The sequence below is a fragment of the Miscanthus floridulus genome, chromosome 10 (assembly GCF_019320115.1).
Source record: "Miscanthus floridulus cultivar M001 chromosome 10, ASM1932011v1, whole genome shotgun sequence".
Lineage (NCBI taxonomy): Eukaryota > Viridiplantae > Streptophyta > Magnoliopsida > Poales > Poaceae > Miscanthus > Miscanthus floridulus.
The window spans coordinates 14,735,213-14,752,691 of record NC_089589.1 but is presented as its reverse complement, the minus strand read 5'-3'; the positions used below and the strand labels follow the sequence as shown (position 1 = coordinate 14,752,691).

The 17,479-nt window shown below is 42.5% G+C and overlaps 2 protein-coding genes and 1 pseudogene across 2 annotated transcripts; 2 read left to right on the top strand and 1 right to left on the bottom strand.

Moving 5' to 3' along the window:
- The first annotated feature begins 1,501 nt into the window (after positions 1–1,501).
- LOC136486283 (IQ domain-containing protein IQM3-like) lies at positions 1,502–7,584 on the top strand. Its single transcript, XM_066483157.1, has 9 exons — positions 1,502–1,946; positions 2,304–2,418; positions 2,539–2,604; positions 2,896–2,984; positions 3,209–3,296; positions 3,839–3,982; positions 4,107–4,199; positions 6,512–6,613; positions 6,705–7,584. Exons 1-9 carry the CDS (start codon positions 1,786–1,788, stop codon positions 7,209–7,211), a joined length of 1,365 nt encoding a protein of 454 aa, XP_066339254.1. The 5' UTR covers positions 1,502–1,785; the 3' UTR covers positions 7,212–7,584.
- On the bottom strand, positions 4,215–6,504 carry LOC136486285 (methanol O-anthraniloyltransferase-like; annotated as a pseudogene).
- A 1,899-nt stretch (positions 7,585–9,483) lies between the features above and the next one.
- On the top strand, positions 9,484–10,947 carry LOC136486286 (IQ domain-containing protein IQM3-like). Its single transcript, XM_066483158.1, has 4 exons — positions 9,484–9,605; positions 9,730–9,822; positions 10,291–10,392; positions 10,483–10,947. Exons 1-4 carry the CDS (start codon positions 9,573–9,575, stop codon positions 10,945–10,947), a joined length of 693 nt encoding a protein of 230 aa, XP_066339255.1. The 5' UTR covers positions 9,484–9,572.
- The last annotated feature ends 6,532 nt before the right edge of the window (positions 10,948–17,479 follow it).

The window sequence follows — 17,479 nt, the reverse complement described above, 5'->3', positions numbered from 1 at the left end:
CCTACGCAGCCATCCGGACCAATAGGCCTGCTCCACTTCATCTTAAGTGTTTCATAGTTTCTTAAAAAAAAAGACAGCGACATTTTCCTTTCTCCACCGCCGCACACATGCGACCGCCGTCCCCATCCACCATGCGCCTTCTCCAGCCTGGCGGCCTTCTCTAGCTCGCGTTCTCCAGCGTGGGTGCGCCGCACCCAGCCCCCATCTGCGCTCCTCTGCGCCCGCGCCGCGCCCCCATCCACCTCGCGCCGTCGCGGCCATGGCGAGCTCTGCGCCCGGCCGAAGATACCACGGCAGGAAGGGGAGGCCTGCGCCTACGCCTAGGTATACGCTGGGCCGCTCTCGACGTCCCTTAGACTTGAGCTTGCTGGCTACCGCAGTTCCACACCAGGTCGGCCATGGTCGTCGGCGGCGCTGTGTTTTATGTGTTTCAACAGTTTTCAGACTTATGTTTCAAGTGTTTCATCTAGATGTTACAAAAGTAGATCTGCGATGTTGCATATGTTGCAATGACAATGACGCATGTTGCAAGGCTATGTTTCAAGTGTTTCAGACGTATGTTTCAAGTGCTCCATTTGGATGTTGCATATGTTGTCATGGCTCTACCCACATGTTTCAAGTGTATATTTCAAGTGTTTCATATGTTTCATACTTATGTTGTAAATGTTTTACCTAGATGCTGCAAACGTAGACCTGGATGTTGCATAGGTTGCTATACCTATACACGCATATTTTAAGTGTTTCATCTATTTCAGACGTATGTTGCAAGTATTTCATCTGGATATTTTAAAAGTAGACCGGGGTGTTGCACGGCGTCGATGGCTGGTGGACAACAGCCTGTCGCTGCTGCTGGGGCGCAGCCGTGGGTCAACCCACGTGGATTTCTCCCGTGCGGGCATGGGGTAGGCGCGGGGGCAAGGGCCCTGTGACGGACGCGGGCGCTGGCGCTGGGCGGGATCGATGTGGACGCGGGGTGTTGGACGGGATGCAAACACGGATTTCCCGTGTTGGGCGGGATGCGGGACACAGGTGTGAGAGCCGCGTCCTAACGCGATATCCCGTCCGGACATCCAGACGCTAGGCCTTCCGTAGCATTAAACCCCCTGTTAGGACTTGTAAAAAAACTCGTTAGGAATTGCACCACCCACGCCTTTGCTCATGCGCTATTTACTTTATGACAAGTGGGCCAGCCACGCCATGATGACAAGTGGGCCAGCCACGCGCAGTTATGGCGCCACCCCCGCCACGGGACAAGAGCCAAGAACCGGTATGTGGCGCGAACGACTCGTCGTCGTCTGCCCTGTTCGCTCGGCTGCCCTGATTGCTCGGCTGCCCTGTTCACTCGGTCGATCGTGGATTACTACGTCACTATTTTTCTATAACATCAAATATTCCACGATCATTTCAGCCGAAACGAACAGCTAAACCCGGGTTAAAAGTACCGTGGACTATTTTGCGACGAGAGAAAAATACTGTTTGCGGATGAAAAAATACGGAAGCTAAGGGCGGTCGTATCCGCGGGCCGGTTCCCGTTCCTCCCGCGAATGCGATACCCCGATCCCCGCCCTGCTCCCCGTTCTAGATTAATCGCCTTTAATTATTCCCTCGGGCCTCGGCTCGCGTGTTAATCCACAGATTAAACTCCCACCTGCCCCTCCTCGTCCTTGACACACTGCACGAGTGCCGGGCGCAGAGCCATTCTCGCCCTCGCCTCCGCGGACGAACTAATTGCCGGCTCGGTCCAAGTTTAGCGCGTCAGACCCTTCGCTCCCCAATCTCAGAGGAATGGAGGTGGAGGCGGCGGGGCCGGATAAGCTGGAGCCTCCTCCCTCGCCGGTGGAGGGGGCCGGCGAGAATGGCGCGGCCACCAAGCTGCAGAAGGTGTACCGCAGCTACCGGACCCGGCGGAAGCTCGCCGACTCCGCTGTCGTCGTCGAGGAGCTCTGGTATGGTATCTTCTTCGGATCCTTTTCCTCTTCTTCTCCATGGCCCATGCCTCTGGTGTGGTTTCCTCCCCTCTGTCCGGAGCGGCGGCATGCGCCCCCCTTTGGTCTTCTTGGGGATTGGCTGTTCCCTGGTTCTTGCTGGATCATGTGTTGTTCCGTTCCATCATCGAAAGGGCCCTCCTTTGGTTCGTGGAGATTTTGGTGTCCCAGGAAAAAAAATGCCTGAATTTGGCTCTTCTTGATGTTTATTTACGTTACGGGTGTCGGAAATCGGTTACAGTTACAAATCCGCTTCCCCCCCTGAGGTGGAGTTTTGATTGAGACTGATAGGATTTGTGGTTGGGATGATGAATGAAGGTGGCAGGCGCTGGACTACGCGCGCCTGGAGCACAGCACCGTCTCCTTCTTCGACGAGCCCAAGCCGGAGACCGCCGCCTCGCGCTGGAACCGCGTCAGCCTCAACGCGTCCAAGGTCCCAACTCCCAACTGCTACCACTACCAGAGAAAAAGTCCCTCGTGTTCACCAGAAACCAATTTGCTTCAGACTTCTTCAGTCCTCTGTTGCTCATGTCACTGGCTTGCATTGCAACAGGTGGGTCAGGGTTTATCCAGAGACGGCAAGGCCCTCAAGCTGGCTTTCCAGCACTGGATCGAAGCTGTGAGTACATAACCGTACTAATAATCCACTAGTACTGCCTTTTAGTTTAGTAGTATTGCTTTGGATTTTTTTTTTTGGGTGCTGTTCCTATATGTGTGTGAAAAGAGGCTGCTTTACATTATCACTTGACTTGGACATTATTGCTTTAGCCATGTGTGGATCATAAAAATGTCCACCTGTTCAGCTCATAAAAGTTACTGTATGTCCGTTTCTTGATACAGTGGTAGTCAGTTGTTTGCAACACTAGGATGCAATGGAACCTTTATAGCTGTATTCATTTGTTCTGTGTAGATCGACCCGCGGCATAGATATGGGCACAACCTGCACTTCTACTATGATGAATGGTGCAAAAGCCAAGCTGGCCAGCCATTCTTCTATTGGTAAGAACCTCACTGCAACTTCCAGGAGCCATAATCACATTGGCAAATTCTGTTGTTTGAACAAAGTAGCGCAAACGGCACAACTGATGGAAAAGAGATGTACATATTCAAATGTCTACTCATTCCAGAGATTTCAGTTACCATAGGAATGTCTGTTCATACCTGGAATTTCAGTTATCAGTTTGAGGGCACAACCATTTAAGTTAGTATTTGTGCATATGTAGGCTTGATGTTGGAGAGGGAAAGGATCTAGACCTTCCTGAATGTCCAAGAGCTTTGCTCAAGAAGCAATGCATTATGTATCTTGGTCCGGTAAGATATGTTCCACCAACGGCTACCTGCCTTTATTTAGAGCCAGTGACATATATCCTTGCTGAAAATTTTCTGTGAAGAGCAGTAAGATGGCTTGACTCACTTCATCCACAAAATCTCATGTCGGTGTCATAAAACTTTCCTTTGTTGATTTTATTTTTTGAACGAACCTTTTGTTGATTTTATCACTATCTTTTCAAAAAAAACTTTTCTCCAAGTTTGCCTTTAATTTTTTTATCAAATAAAACATGTATCTTTCATCTTCTAGTTACTACATAAAATTGTTTTATATATGAACTGCATTTGATGTAGCCTCAAGTCTGAATTATTGTTACATCTGAAATATGAATGGAATCCATTCACACCCTGGCCTGCTATTATTCACATTATATTTCATTTGTTCATGAATCTGGATGACTAATAAAACTACAGTTGCTTTTTGCAACGTTAAACATAGTTAACAACAGGAAAAGGGGTTTGTTTTAAGTTTTAACAGACTCTTTGGATGACTAATAAAACTACATTTGTCCATTGTTTTGCAGCAAGAGCGTGAGCACTATGAATACATCATTAACGAGGGAAAAGTTATCCATAAACAGTCTGGAGAACCACTTGATACAAGGGTTCCTAACGGGACTAAATGGATATTTGTTATGAGTACAGCAAAAAAACTTTATGCTGGCAAGGTAATTTGTCTACTTTTACTGTCGTACAATGACTTGCAGTTTCGCACTCTGCTGAAACAATATTATATCTTTGTTGCATTTCGCTACTTTACTTCTGCTAAACCTATTTCTATATATTCATCAGAAGCAGAGAGGCGTATTCCAGCACTCCAGCTTTTTGGCAGGAGGTGCAACTATAGCTGCTGGGAGATTTACTGCAGAAAATGGAGTGATCAAGGTATTCTTTTTAGCAACCACTGCCTATTGGAATGTTTGTTTTATATCGCGGTATTTTACTTTCATGGTATTCCTGCTTGTGCTATTCTTACCTTTGATCAAAGAGCCTTTTACCTGTATGGCCCTAGAAAAAATGCATCTTCCTTGTGTGGCCCTATTTTTTTTTAACTTACCTGTATGGCCCCGAAACGAAATTTCCTTCCTTCTATGGCCTTCCGTCCGTTTTGAGCACTTGACGGTGTTAAGTCAAGGGTAAAATGACCATTTTACCCCTGGCAAAAAATAAATAAAATGCAGAGTTTTGTTTGTCTCTTGTACATTTGGAGTAATGTTACGCAAATAAATTCACACATAACAATACATAATAACACACATAATCAAGTACACAAATATATTGCAATAAAATGAGCTTATCAAATGCATAAAAAATTACACAAATGCATTGCAATTAACCATAGTTTCAGTCTCACATATGACATAATTAAAGTCACACAAATTAAAAGTGCAATTTCAAACATACATTGGTCTCACATACAACAAGCTTGAATCGGGCTATTGCCAGACTCCACTATTGTGCGTTCATTAAAATTTCATTAATCATTTAACAAGGACGAGTTCACTAGAACATAGCCCTGCCACTGGCAACACAAACAAGTTTTCAAAAAAAAAAAGAAACACAAATGACACGCAGCACTGGCGTATACAAGCATGCGGATTCTTCATCTTGTCGTCCTTCAGGCCGCGGTCACCTCCTCCACGAGCCGCTGGAACTCGGCGTGAACCAGAACGAGCGGTGTAGGAGCTGGGAGTCCGAGTCCTCCCCGTCGTCGTCCTCACCGTCGTTAGTGATCTGCGCAAACTCGTGGTGCGGGAAGTCGACCTGCGGAGCGGCGGGTCGTGCGCGTGGAGGATGGCGCGGTCGAGGGCCGGTGGGAGCGACAGTGGGAGGCCGCGTGCCCCACGAGTTGACGAACTGCATGGCGCCGACACCGCCGAACATGCAGTGGTTGATGTCCAGCCCCAGCACGAAGCGGCCACACTTGAACTTGGTCACCTTGCATGTCCATGGATCGATCGCCCATTGTTATTAACTCCGTCCATCGATCCAGGAGAGATGAGCAGCAAATAGTACGTACCTGGGCTGCAAGCAGCGGCATCTCGAGTATGTTCCTGGCGCCGGGGACGCTGTACGCGAGCCTGCCGAGCACGGAGGGGTCGGGGTCGGGGTCGGTGACGTCGCCGATGTCCTCCATGGCGCAGTCCGCCTCGGCCTCCATGAACACGGCGCCTTCGCCCGTGCTGTCCACGACCAGCTTCCCCTCGCTTGATCGAGATCGCCAGCCGCCCAGCGAGCGGGTAGTAGTGGACGAGCACCTTCGCCAGCGACTCCCTCAGCACGTCGCAGGTGCTGATTCCGTCGCCGGCGCCGTCTGCCGCCCTGAAGCAGTACACGGTCTGCACTATGACGGCGATGTTCTGGTCCAGGTTAGAGAGGTAGTAGAGGCCGCTAGGCATCTCCTCCGCCGGCGGCACCAGCGACGGCTGCCCCTGCTGCTCGATGCGCAGCTTGAACACACCCTGCAGGAGATCCCGGCGGTGGCCCCTGGCCGGTGGCGGCAGCGCCCTGGCCGGCTGCGGCGGTGTTGGAGCCCTCCCCCATCCTCGGTCTCGGGTGTTTCTGCCCGCTCGGTGTGGGTCTGGATCGGATGCCGCGGAATTGACAGAAACACAGAAGGGCAATTTAGACATTTCTCTTATCAATCAGTGGGCAAACTAACATTGTACCCTAACAGACTTGACAGAAGGCCATAGAAGAAAGAAAATTTCGTATCAGGGCAAGTTCAAAAAAAATAAGGTCACACCGGGAAGATGTATTTTTTTCAGGGCCATACATGTAAAAAGCTCTTGATCAAAATGTTTTATTTGTGTCATTCACTGTGTGTGATCCTCCAAACCATTCTTTGCTGTTCCATGGGCTACCATGAATAACTATTTTTTGACAATCCATTCTAAATGGCAAATATGAAATATAAACCAGAACATTAATATCCATGCACAGAATTTTTTCGGCACAATTCTTTTGGCAGTATATCAGAAACTATAGTTTCTGAATGTCCAGTACACATCAGATATCTACTTATCTTGATTCAACCACTGTGCGAGTTGATGTGGACTCAGATGACTATTTCGCATCCTTCTACTTTTGAGCTATGCAGCATATAATAATATCATTTTGTTACTTTGATTTCGTCATTTTAGTGTACGTTTTCATCGGTGCATTTGGTTTAATTTTTCTATTTGTTCTGGATTAAGTCCATCTGGGCGTACAGCGGTCACTACAAACCTAGTGCAGAGAACCTCCACAATATCATGAACTTACTTGAAGAGAATGGAGTTGACCTCAAAGAAGTTGAGGTACACTATCTTAAACATTAACAGTTGAAATTATGCTCATGCCACCAAATGGTAGATGGTTTCATTTAGTGAGCTTTGTTTTTGGTCGCAGGTGCGCTCATCCACCAGAGAAGACTACAACGAAGATCCAGTGCCTAATGACTCACAGAAGTTTACTTCAGCTATCATGGAACCAGATCTTCCACAAGTGGTTCCCCCTCCAAACACCACAGAAGGCAATGAAGGAGACAACGCTTCTGAAGAACAAGCCAGGCCAACCTACCAAAGGACCTTATCGGGTGGTCTGCAGAGCCCTAGAGCCACCGAAGTCCCCCAGAAGGCGATTCTCGAGAGGATGAAATCCAAGAGCGAGTCCAAGTCCTATCAGCTCGGGCACAGGCTGTCCCTTAAATGGAGCACTGGGGCTGGTCCGAGAATTGGATGTGTCAAGGACTACCCAATGGAGCTCCGGATGCAGGCACTGGAGATGGTGGATCTGTCGCCAAGGGCATCAACTCCGTCGGCGTCAAGGAAACTGCCTCCTTTGTCCCCCACTAAAGTCACATCGCCAACATCACCGCTTGCGTCAATTCAGGCCTCCCTGCCCCAGCCAAGTTAGGAACTTAGAGTAGCTTATTATGCCACGCAAATAGCACGAAACCATGCTTTTCAGCTGGCCAGTTACTGCTATTCTGGAATATCATTTTTCAGCACTGCAAAGATCACATGCCTGGTTTGTCCATGCTGCTTCTCCGCTGTCCTGTGGTTCCATTCAGAGAAGCACAGTGCAATGTTCTCCAACTGAAATAGGCTATGGGCAGAATCTGTCACATTTCAGATATGATAGCTTTGAAGCAGATGTGATAGTATGCTTCATTACCGTGGTTAAGGAACTTGCTTTATATTGTATCCTTTGTAAATGGAATAATGTACACAGCATTACATGTGTCAGTCCTCAGAGCTCAGCAGTAGTCTGCTGGCCATCAGATAAAGCCGCTATGCATTCATCAAGAACAAGGTGTATACTCTCAAGTCAGCACACCAGTATAGCAGCCTTAGCATAACATGATGTATTTTGCCTGTTTTGCATTGACCATTGAGAATTCTTCAGGGGTCAGAGTGAGAGCCTTTGTGCTGAGCCCATCATTGCAGACGGGCCTAGGAATCATTTCTTTTCCTTCCAAAGATGGGCCTCGCTAGAAGTTTTCTCTTCCCCTCGGAATTCTGTTTTCTTCGTGCTCTGTATTTTGACGTACAGCTCTAAAGAGAATATCGTTTCAGGACAAAAAGCACACACGTCAAGGGTCAAGGGTGATTGGGTGAAGCTAGGGGAGAAAAGGTTCTTGCTGTCTGCATGATGAAATGAGTTACTATGGATTACAAATATACACTTTTTCTGCACCTGAATTCAGTTAAAAAGTCAGGATGTCAACTAGCCATCAACAAGCACACAATCTTCTTTAGATAATTACTTCACATGCAGTACGCCATGAACAAACACGCATCCGTGAGCAACCTGGTGTCCTATCACTCTACCAGAAATTCAATCTTTAATGCAGAAAATGCAAGACCTCCTAAATACTTCTGCTCCATAGATCTCTCTCTTCCAGGTTTAACTTACAATTAGCTTCCTCAACATAGCAATGCTACGATATTTCACGCAACAAAATGGTCAGCGCCGAAACTACAACACTTAGATACAATGTTTTCTGATCCAATACACCTAAACACATAATGCTGAATCAGCCAGTCTCATGCAAGATGTGTCAAACTCTACAGTTCTTTCGAAACACAGGATGGATACTAACAAAACCTCTCACACCGAGCAACAGTTTCATTTATTTGCTCAAGTACCTTGGGCAAATCCGCAATATTAGCTTTGATCTTGGATTTGAGGATCTTTACTTTCTCAAGCTCTTGGTCATCTTCGGCAACTGATGTTTCCGAGACAACTGGAACTTCTGCAATATCAATGGACGTATTAGCAGTTATTATGGTATAAATAAAAACTATAACATAAAAAATCAAAGCATGCCGAGGTTGGGAAGCATCAGTTGTCTCTGAAAATGTTGGAGTTTTTAATTTCTGAAATTAACAGACCAATACAAACGAATTGTGGCAACTGGCAAACTAGCAGCAACAGATGTAAAAGACTAGCCATTTTTAAATTTTGATAGGTATATTTGAACTGTGCAAGCATAACTTGGTACATAAAGTCAAACTTCTCTAACTTCGACAATGTTTTTAGAAAAAATATAGTAAAACTAGAGGTTTAAATAAATGCAATATCAAAACATATTTCATAGGTGATCTTTTATCCTATATCCACCTGTTGGTGTATTTTTCTATAAACTTGGTCAAAGTTTACGAAGCCTGGTTTAGGACAAAGTAAAAGTGAACTATAATTGCAATGGGGGGAGTATTAACATTGCCACAACTAGCAAAGGCAGTGGAAATTGGTGATTAGTACCATTTAACAACCGAGCGCTGTATGAAAATTCACTAAACCACATCCATAGGCAAACAATGGACTCTGAATATACGTCAGAAATTTGCCATGCCAGGAAAACTGAATCTCTTCCATTTCTTCTCTCGCTCAAAGTCAAAGGATTTTATTAGACAAAAAATATATAAACAAGGCTTCCCCAAATGTAACCACGCAAAACCGGGTGGCCGTGCGTATCCAAAATTAACCCCCCCTAAAGTGACAATTTCTTCACGTATGCCGCCGAGAACAAATCCACGGAACACACAAATAAGCATCACCGCCACCCAAGTGGTTGTAAGTTTCCATGTCTTCATTTTGTTTCTAGTAAACCTATTAGCAAGTGGTTGTATGCTCATATATTTTGTAAATGTTTTGTAGGAAGAACGTGAGCTCTATGAATACATTATTACCGAGGGAAAAATTATCCACAAGCAATCTGGAGAACCACTTGATACAAACCAAGGTCCTAAAGAGGCTTATTGGATTTTTGTCATGAGCACAGCAAGAAGACTTTATGCTGGCAAGGTAGCTTGTCTACTTTTACAAGGATTTCCATGTGCGCATTGCTAAGAAACAGTCTTTTATCATATTTGTTTTAGCTTATGATTTGGACCACTACCTATCTCTATAACCTGATTTATTCATCTAGAAGGAGAAAGGTGTATTTCAGCACTCTAGCTTTTTAACAGGAGGTGCCACCATAGCGGCTGGGAAATTTACTGTAAAAGCTGGAGTAATCAAGGTAGTATTGTTGTGCAATAATGCCCTATGAAAACTTGTGCTTTATTGTGATATAATTAATTATTGGTTCAAGAAACTTTATTGGTATCATATTCTTATGTAACATAGTGCTATCCACCCTCCCTCCCATCCTAGTATTTCTTTCCTAGCTATTCCTTGGTTTCATGTCTATTGTATACATTTTCTAGATTACATGCAATATTTACCTAGGATTAGTGGATATTTGAAAAATATATGATGTGATTTCTGGAGTTAGAATAGCATAAAGGTATGTTGTATATTTCTTACTATACTTTTCGATTTGCTACTTATCAAGTTAATGGACAATAGAACATCGACTTTGTTTCCCTATTTCCTTTTTAGCCATGAGAAAATGATAATATTTTTTTTCATATTCCATATTTTTCCTTGATTTTGTGTTTATTTACATGTCCAATTCTGATTTTTTTTACTATCTTATCTTGATCAGTCCATCTGGGCATATAGTGGTCACTACAAACCAAGCACAGAGGATCTCAATAATTTCATGAAATTTCTAGACGAAAATGGAGTTAATCTCAAAGAAATTGAGGTACATCAATGCCACCATAACTTTGACTTACCTATACATGTCCGCCTAGATGGTTTTATTATATATATGGAGCTTATTTTGGTTATTCAGATGCGGCCATTCACCAAAGAAGACTACCATGATGGCACAATGCCTAATGAAGCACAAAACGTTGTTGTTGATACCAATCCTTCGCAAGTGATTCTCTCTACAGACACAAAGGAAGGTGGTGAAGGCAAGGATGCTCCAACAGAACAAGCAAAGCTAACATACCGTAGAACCTTGTCAGGTGGTCTACACATCCCCAAAGGCACCGATGTCCCTCAGAAGCCAATTCTTGAGAGGATTAAATCCAAGAGTGAGACTGAATCTTATCAGCTTGGCCTCAAGTTATCCCTAAAATGGAGCACTGGAGCTGGCCCCAGAATTGGATGTGTGAAGGATTATCCAACAGAGCTTAGAATGCAAGCTCTTGAAATGGTACACCTGCTAACAGGGGCATCAACAGTACCACATACGTCGTTGCTCGCACAAGCTCAAGAATGTCATGACCCGGCTAGCAGGTTAGAAGCCTAGAAGATCTTATCACACGTGCACTGCATGATCAAATAATGTGCTTGACAACAAGAAACCTATGCAGTTCGTCTGTTGGAAAATGTAACTATAAAGCTGCATTGTGATTGTGTTGTGTGCTGGAAGGATTTCTTGGTTCTTCCTTTGAATTTGCTATATTAAAAAGTTCACCAAGTGTGTCACAAGTTATCGATTTAAGTTGTTGTAGAAATAGTGTGAGACCCTGTTTGATCCTATGGCCAAAGTTTAGCTACTAAACTTTGGACCACTTTAACTCTTGAGGCTTCAAATTTAACATCTAAAGTTATGTTTAAAATTTAGCCAGCCTCACAAAACTTTTGACCACACAAGTCAGCTAGAAATGGTCTAAACTTTAGATCATAGGATCCAAACGTACCCTTAGAAGTCCTGTGAACCTTGGTATGTCCGTGCTCCTGGGCGTTGCTACCGTAGCCTTCGCCAACCTCATTGTCTTCATCAAACTCGTGCATACGGACACAGCCTCGCCAGCAGTCACACCGGTGGCGGAACCAGGACTTTTAGTTAAGGGGGACTAACAATATGATGGCACATCATAAATATGATAAATATATACATCAAATGTATGTTTCAATAGCTTTTCAATGTATTTACATAGAGTCTGTCTACTCTACACACGTGTGTTTTAGCACAAGCTAACACATGGTTGTTGGCTGCATGTAAAACACACAGATTCCAACACAGGAAAAACCATGTGTTTTTGGACTAGCTAGCACATGGTTGTTGGATGCCTAAGAAACACACGAATTAAAACATGGGAAAAAACGTATGTTTTAGGAGAATGTAACACACATTCCATCAGACAAACAAGGCCCATGACTCTGTTGTTTTTGTCTTTTGCTGTTGTCTTCTGTCTAAGTTTTTTGTGGTTGTCTTCTGTCTAAGTAAAGAGTAAGTCAGCCCAGAGCCCAATACCTAAGAAGACAGAGAGGCCCACTAAAGATGTGCCAGCACATAAGCCCAAAAACAACAATCGATATACTTGGGAAACAAGCAGAACAAACAGGGAAGCCTCTGCCCTGCGTGGAGATCAGATCTCTGTGTGGGGGCAAGCAGAGCACTGCTCTGCGTGCAGATCAGATCAGATCCTCCACGCAGAGCAGGGGAAAGGAGAAAATAACCAGCAGATCAAAGATGAAGATCTCCTCTGCCTGGGGGCAAGCAGAGCGGAGGAAAGGAGCAAGCAACCAACAGATTGAAGGAAAACCACTAACCTCAACAACCAAGGTAAGCACACCGACTTCCTCTTGAAGATGTAATCTAAGACTGCTAGTATTTGCTGCAACCAAATTCAGGAATTAGAATTACAGATTCACAAATTAAGGAACTCAGGAAACAAAAATACAGAATACCGAAAAACAAATTGCACATTTCAAATAGTGCAATTGGTATTTGCTGCTAATGCAATTATACTGATTAAACAAATATTTTTGGATGTTGCAAACAAGGGGGTGAGAACAGCCCAGACACACTACAATGAGCTGCAAGAAGCAGCTGTGAACTCTGAATGTGGCAAACTATGCTTTCTATTTATAGCCGATTCTAACTACTTACAACAGCCCTGATTACAACAGCCTTGATTCTAACTATTTATAGATGATTGTATGAGCAGCAGACTACATCTTACACAATTTTAGATGTTTTAACAGAACAAGAACAAAGGAAGAGGTACAAGACAGGAGCAAATGTTAGAGCCACAATATTAGATTCAGAATTCTGAGAAAGTGCAAGAATACAACAACAATGATGTCAACACTAAGGACATGTATGAGGTAAAATAACTTTTAATTTAAAATGCGGTCATAAACAATGAAAATATGTCAACTACTGAATTCTATATTTTGCTGCAACATTCATTTGGTTCCCTAATGCATTTGATACAAGCACCAGTCCAGTTTGATCAATTACTTGAGGTAAAAAACATATTTCATAGATGCAATGAAAAATTAAGATATGATAAAAAGCAAAATAAGTACTTAGGTGCTCTTTTTTTATGAAGCAGAATAGTATGTATATGACAACAAGCAAAGTTGATGATTATCCAACATCAATGAACTCACATGGTACAGAAGCAATGAAAGCAGTGCAGTCAGCTCCATATCAAGTATTTGGAGGCACAAATTGTTCCACTGACCGTTTCTACAGATACAAAAAGGTGAGCAAAATCATTGCTTACTCTCAGGAAAGCCAGGTACTAGATTAAATATTGCTTTAAATAATCATTTAATCAGTGCAACTAGACATATGTCAAGAAGTATATATGTTCAAATAAATGCAGGGCGGAAAGAATGCATTTGCAAAGTCTATGTTGACAAATCTATCAGACATATGTCAAGCACTACAAGTCCGATTCATACCTCATCAGCCAAGGTTAGTACACCAATCTTTTCAATCAATTTCTCTGGTAAACCAATTTATCTGATGAAGCAACAATGAACAAATTAGCAGCTAAGATGAAAGACTAGGAGAACCTAGATCCATGGAATCTGTAATCATGGGAGCTATAAACATAGTCAGGATGGCAAAGATGGACTGCTGCTTGTGCTTACTCCAATAGCAGGGCGTGGCCCTGGTTGATCGCTGTGCATAAGGAGCAGATTCAGCACTTGGGGGTTGTGATGTGGTCTAAAAGGCTAGAAACATAGAGAGCATAGTGCAAAACAGAGAGCATGAGATCACACACACATGTAGCTAGCAGAAATCACAAACACACATCGATTTTTTTGGGCCAATTTCTAAAAGTAATTCTGCAGCAACACCACTCACCAATCCTCAACTAAAATTATAAATATATCTGTTATGCATTTGCTATATTCCTATTGTAAATAAATTACAAAACACAAATATGGAAATTGCACATTTCACATAGTGCAACTTGTACTTGCTACTAATGTAATTATACTGCATATGTATAGAATTTAAAGATCCGGCTCATGCAAGTATTGCTACTTGTACCTACGAGTGGCTATAATATGAGATACAAATTCTTTATAATGCTTCAACTTTATCCTAATAACATATCATCATTTATTACTAAATGCAGGGAAAACATAGAGCAAAATTGAGACTAGAGTAGGAAGTATTACAGATCACTAAAACTATGGATGTGCATAACTTTCAGGTAATATAAATGCCAATAATTAAGTTTTGGTTTAGGAAAAATCTATTTTCCATGGACTTACTACCAATACAGGTGAATCCTCCTAAATTTCATATTTCTAAATGATGTACATCAACTACTGCAGGTACCATATACACATGCAAGTGGAAACTCAGAACCAAACTTTGATCTCACAACAGCACATGGGATCAAAAAGTGGCAAGAAACACTACAATTGATGTACCCGACTAACCAGGTACTAGATTAAAGTATTGCTTCAAATAATAATTTACTCAGGGTAACTAGACATATGCCAATAAGTATATATGTTCAAATAGATGCAGGCTGGACAGAATGCATTTACAAATCCTATGTTGATAAATCTATCAGACATCAGTTACAATGACAGAGATGAGCACAGTAGGAACACCAATTATGTTGCAGAAATACTTACTGGATCTGATGCCGACCCTTCAAATGCCTACAGATACAAAAAGGTGAGCAAATCATTGCTGAGATTCAAAAATGTCAAGATGAAAAGGTTGTTTTTTGAACTAAATTATATTTCAATGTAGGGAGGCTACACTGAACTTATGCTGGAACAAACCATGGCCATCGAGTGCAGCACCAACACCACCTTGTACTAGGCATCTGACATGGCCGTCTTCCTGAGATTGAACAAAGGCTGAAGTTACATAGCTGATTTGGAGCAACAAAAACATCATCAAGATCATGAAAATCAGAACTAAACATACATACCTCAGCATTATCCTTTTGGTTACTCTATGTGAACTGCACTTTGTGCCCCAAGACGCTACCTGCACGTATTGCAGACTAGGTGAAATAGAATTCAGAAATCTGTAATGGCACAGTAGCTAGGAGCAAGTGGACAATACAAATGGCAGACAGAAGTTAAGTTGGGGGTTTCGGTCCTTAAGAAAAGATATATACTGAAAATGCAACACTGAAAATGTACAGCGGTGATAATATACTGAAAATGTATAGCAGCACTAAGCATATATCCTAAAAAATGGCAAGCTCCAAGTTCATAGAGACAGGACTACTATTCAGCAATGTAGCAATGTCTAGCATAAGCATATATACTGAAACTTAATCTGTCAAACACAAATGGGTAAATCAACGCATCACTAGCGCTGACATTTAGAGACAACCACGCACTAAACAGAGGAAAAATGAGACGTGTGTTGACACAAATCAGAATTAACAAAGTTCATGAAGTGTTAGCACAAATCACAAGAGATAATTTTTTTTCCATGAAATGACAAAGACAAAAATGAGGTGTGTTAACACAAATCACAATTAACAAGAAAGATGTGTTACCACAAAAAATCAAAAGAGACAATTTTTTTTCTATGGAAGGACAAGGACAAAATTTTGGTGTGGGTTGACACAAATCACAAGAAACAAAGGACAATGTGTGTTAGCACAAATCACAAAGGACAATTTTTTCTATAAAAGGACAAGAACAAAAATTTGGTGTGAGCAGACACAAATCACAATTAACAGAAGAAAAGGTGTGCTAACACAAATCACAAGAGACATCGTGAGTTTTATCATATACCTTGGCAGCACCAGTGCTGCTGGGAATGATGTTAAAGCTGGCAGCCCTACCACCTCTCTAGTCCTTGGCTGAGGGTCCATCAACAGTCTTCTCGGTGGCTTAAAGACAAGCATCATGCTGTCATTTTACAACCAAATGGATATATTTAGGATCTAGGAGAACATGATACCCAAACAAGTGAAACAGCATACACATTCTGAAACAAATAAAGGACCGTGAAGAAAAATTATACCTTCAGATGCGCAGCAGCCTTGTCCTTGTCAGTGAAGACACAAGTGGACTCCATGACATAGTTGGCACCAGCCTCACACCATAGGATCTAATCAGGGTTCCTGTAGAATTGAAGCAATTCAAACATTAGCTCACAAGCTCAAAGCTAAAGCCTAAACAAATAAACTTAATCCATGTACGAAATAAGTAGGAGAGGGGACAGTAGAGTACCTGATGCCAAAGATGGTAACCGACTTGTCACCAAAGAGAAGGATCTTGGAGTCCTTTGAGGGTGATGTCACTGTGCTTCCAGTAAAATGGTGCTTGAGCCTAAACATATGGTAGATAAAACAATAACATGTACCTGCCAGCCAATACCATAGCTAAGAACAGAGGGTGGGATTGGTGTAGCACTAGCATACCTAGAGACAGCAATGAAGGCTCCAGTGCACTACAGACACAAGGAATAGCCAGTTAGTGAGATCATTATTATATCACCATACAAACCCACATATAACAATAATGTGCTGGAATATTTGTTTTTTCTAAGCGCAGCGAGCTAAACCTCCACAAGAGCAACAAATGATGCTGCCATCATTGCAAAAGTTTCACCCGCATCAAAAGTTGGAGCACCCCACTGAAAGGGATATTGAACGCAAAATGTGGGGGCATATAACAGATTCAACCAGAGAGGCAAGCTTCCTGAACATATGTTTTTCCTGCTTAATCAAATGTAAAAAGAAAAACAAAATAGTGATAAAGTTATTTATAAAGACTAGATATTGCACATGTTACACACAGTAATTGAAGTATTTGAACTATGTAATTTACTACTAATAAATGTGCAATCAAGAAAATGGTGCTTGTACATAAAAGAATAGAATGAAATCACAGTTCAGTAGAATTCTAATGCAGTTTACAGTATAAATTCATCATCCTCCATGGCTACATAACAAAAAAAATTAATTGCCACTTCACTGCAATATTTACATGCAGGTCAAACAATTATTTTGCTCAAAAAACTTATGCCGGACTGCTTGTACATGGTATACAAGTCACATACCCGACCAAGTAAATCCTCAGATACATAGCTGAATCTAGACTTGTATGGCTAATCAACTCATCTTCAGACATTTTGAGAGCAGCAGGCATCCAACTTAAGAATTTCAAGTATGAACGCATGTCCAAATTGACAAATTTTCGGACAAATGTACCCCCATGACTTGAACTCTCTCTTGAGCCTTTTAGGTACCATTTTGGGAAGTAAACCCTATCATTGATTGGCTGTAGCCGAAGGAAAGCAAATGCAAGTAGGAACACTACAACACCTAGTATGTTGATAGCCACATAGAGTCCTATATCTTGAATAGTAGCCATAGTTGTCCTTAAACAGTTTGGGAGGAAATCCTATTGAATTTATTTGCAAGATATCAGGAAGAACATAATCATTAACCACTAGAAAGTATGATGTCACAATAATACAATTCTAAACAAAATCAAATGTAAGAATTGATGAACGACGAGGTTATAAAAACATGACCTATTGAGAGGCAAAAACCGCATGTGGTGACTCAGGCTTTGTCACCAAATTAGAATGCCTTCAA

Bases quoted from the DNA above. Each gene is read 5' to 3' on its own strand.
- LOC136486286 (XM_066483158.1), top strand. From the start codon at position 9,573: ATGAGCACAGCAAGAAGACTTTATGCTGGCAAG. The intron at 9,606-9,729 runs GTAGCTTGTCTA...TTATTCATCTAG, and splicing joins GAAGACTTTATGCTGGCAAG to AAGGAGAAAGGTGTATTTCA. The intron at 9,823-10,290 runs GTAGTATTGTTG...TATCTTGATCAG, and splicing joins TAAAAGCTGGAGTAATCAAG to TCCATCTGGGCATATAGTGG.
- LOC136486283 (XM_066483157.1), top strand. From the start codon at position 1,786: ATGGAGGTGGAGGCGGCGGGGCCGGATAAGCTGGAGCCTCCTCCCTCG. The intron at 2,419-2,538 runs GTCCCAACTCCC...GCATTGCAACAG, and splicing joins TCAGCCTCAACGCGTCCAAG to GTGGGTCAGGGTTTATCCAG. The intron at 2,605-2,895 runs GTGAGTACATAA...TGTTCTGTGTAG, and splicing joins TCCAGCACTGGATCGAAGCT to ATCGACCCGCGGCATAGATA.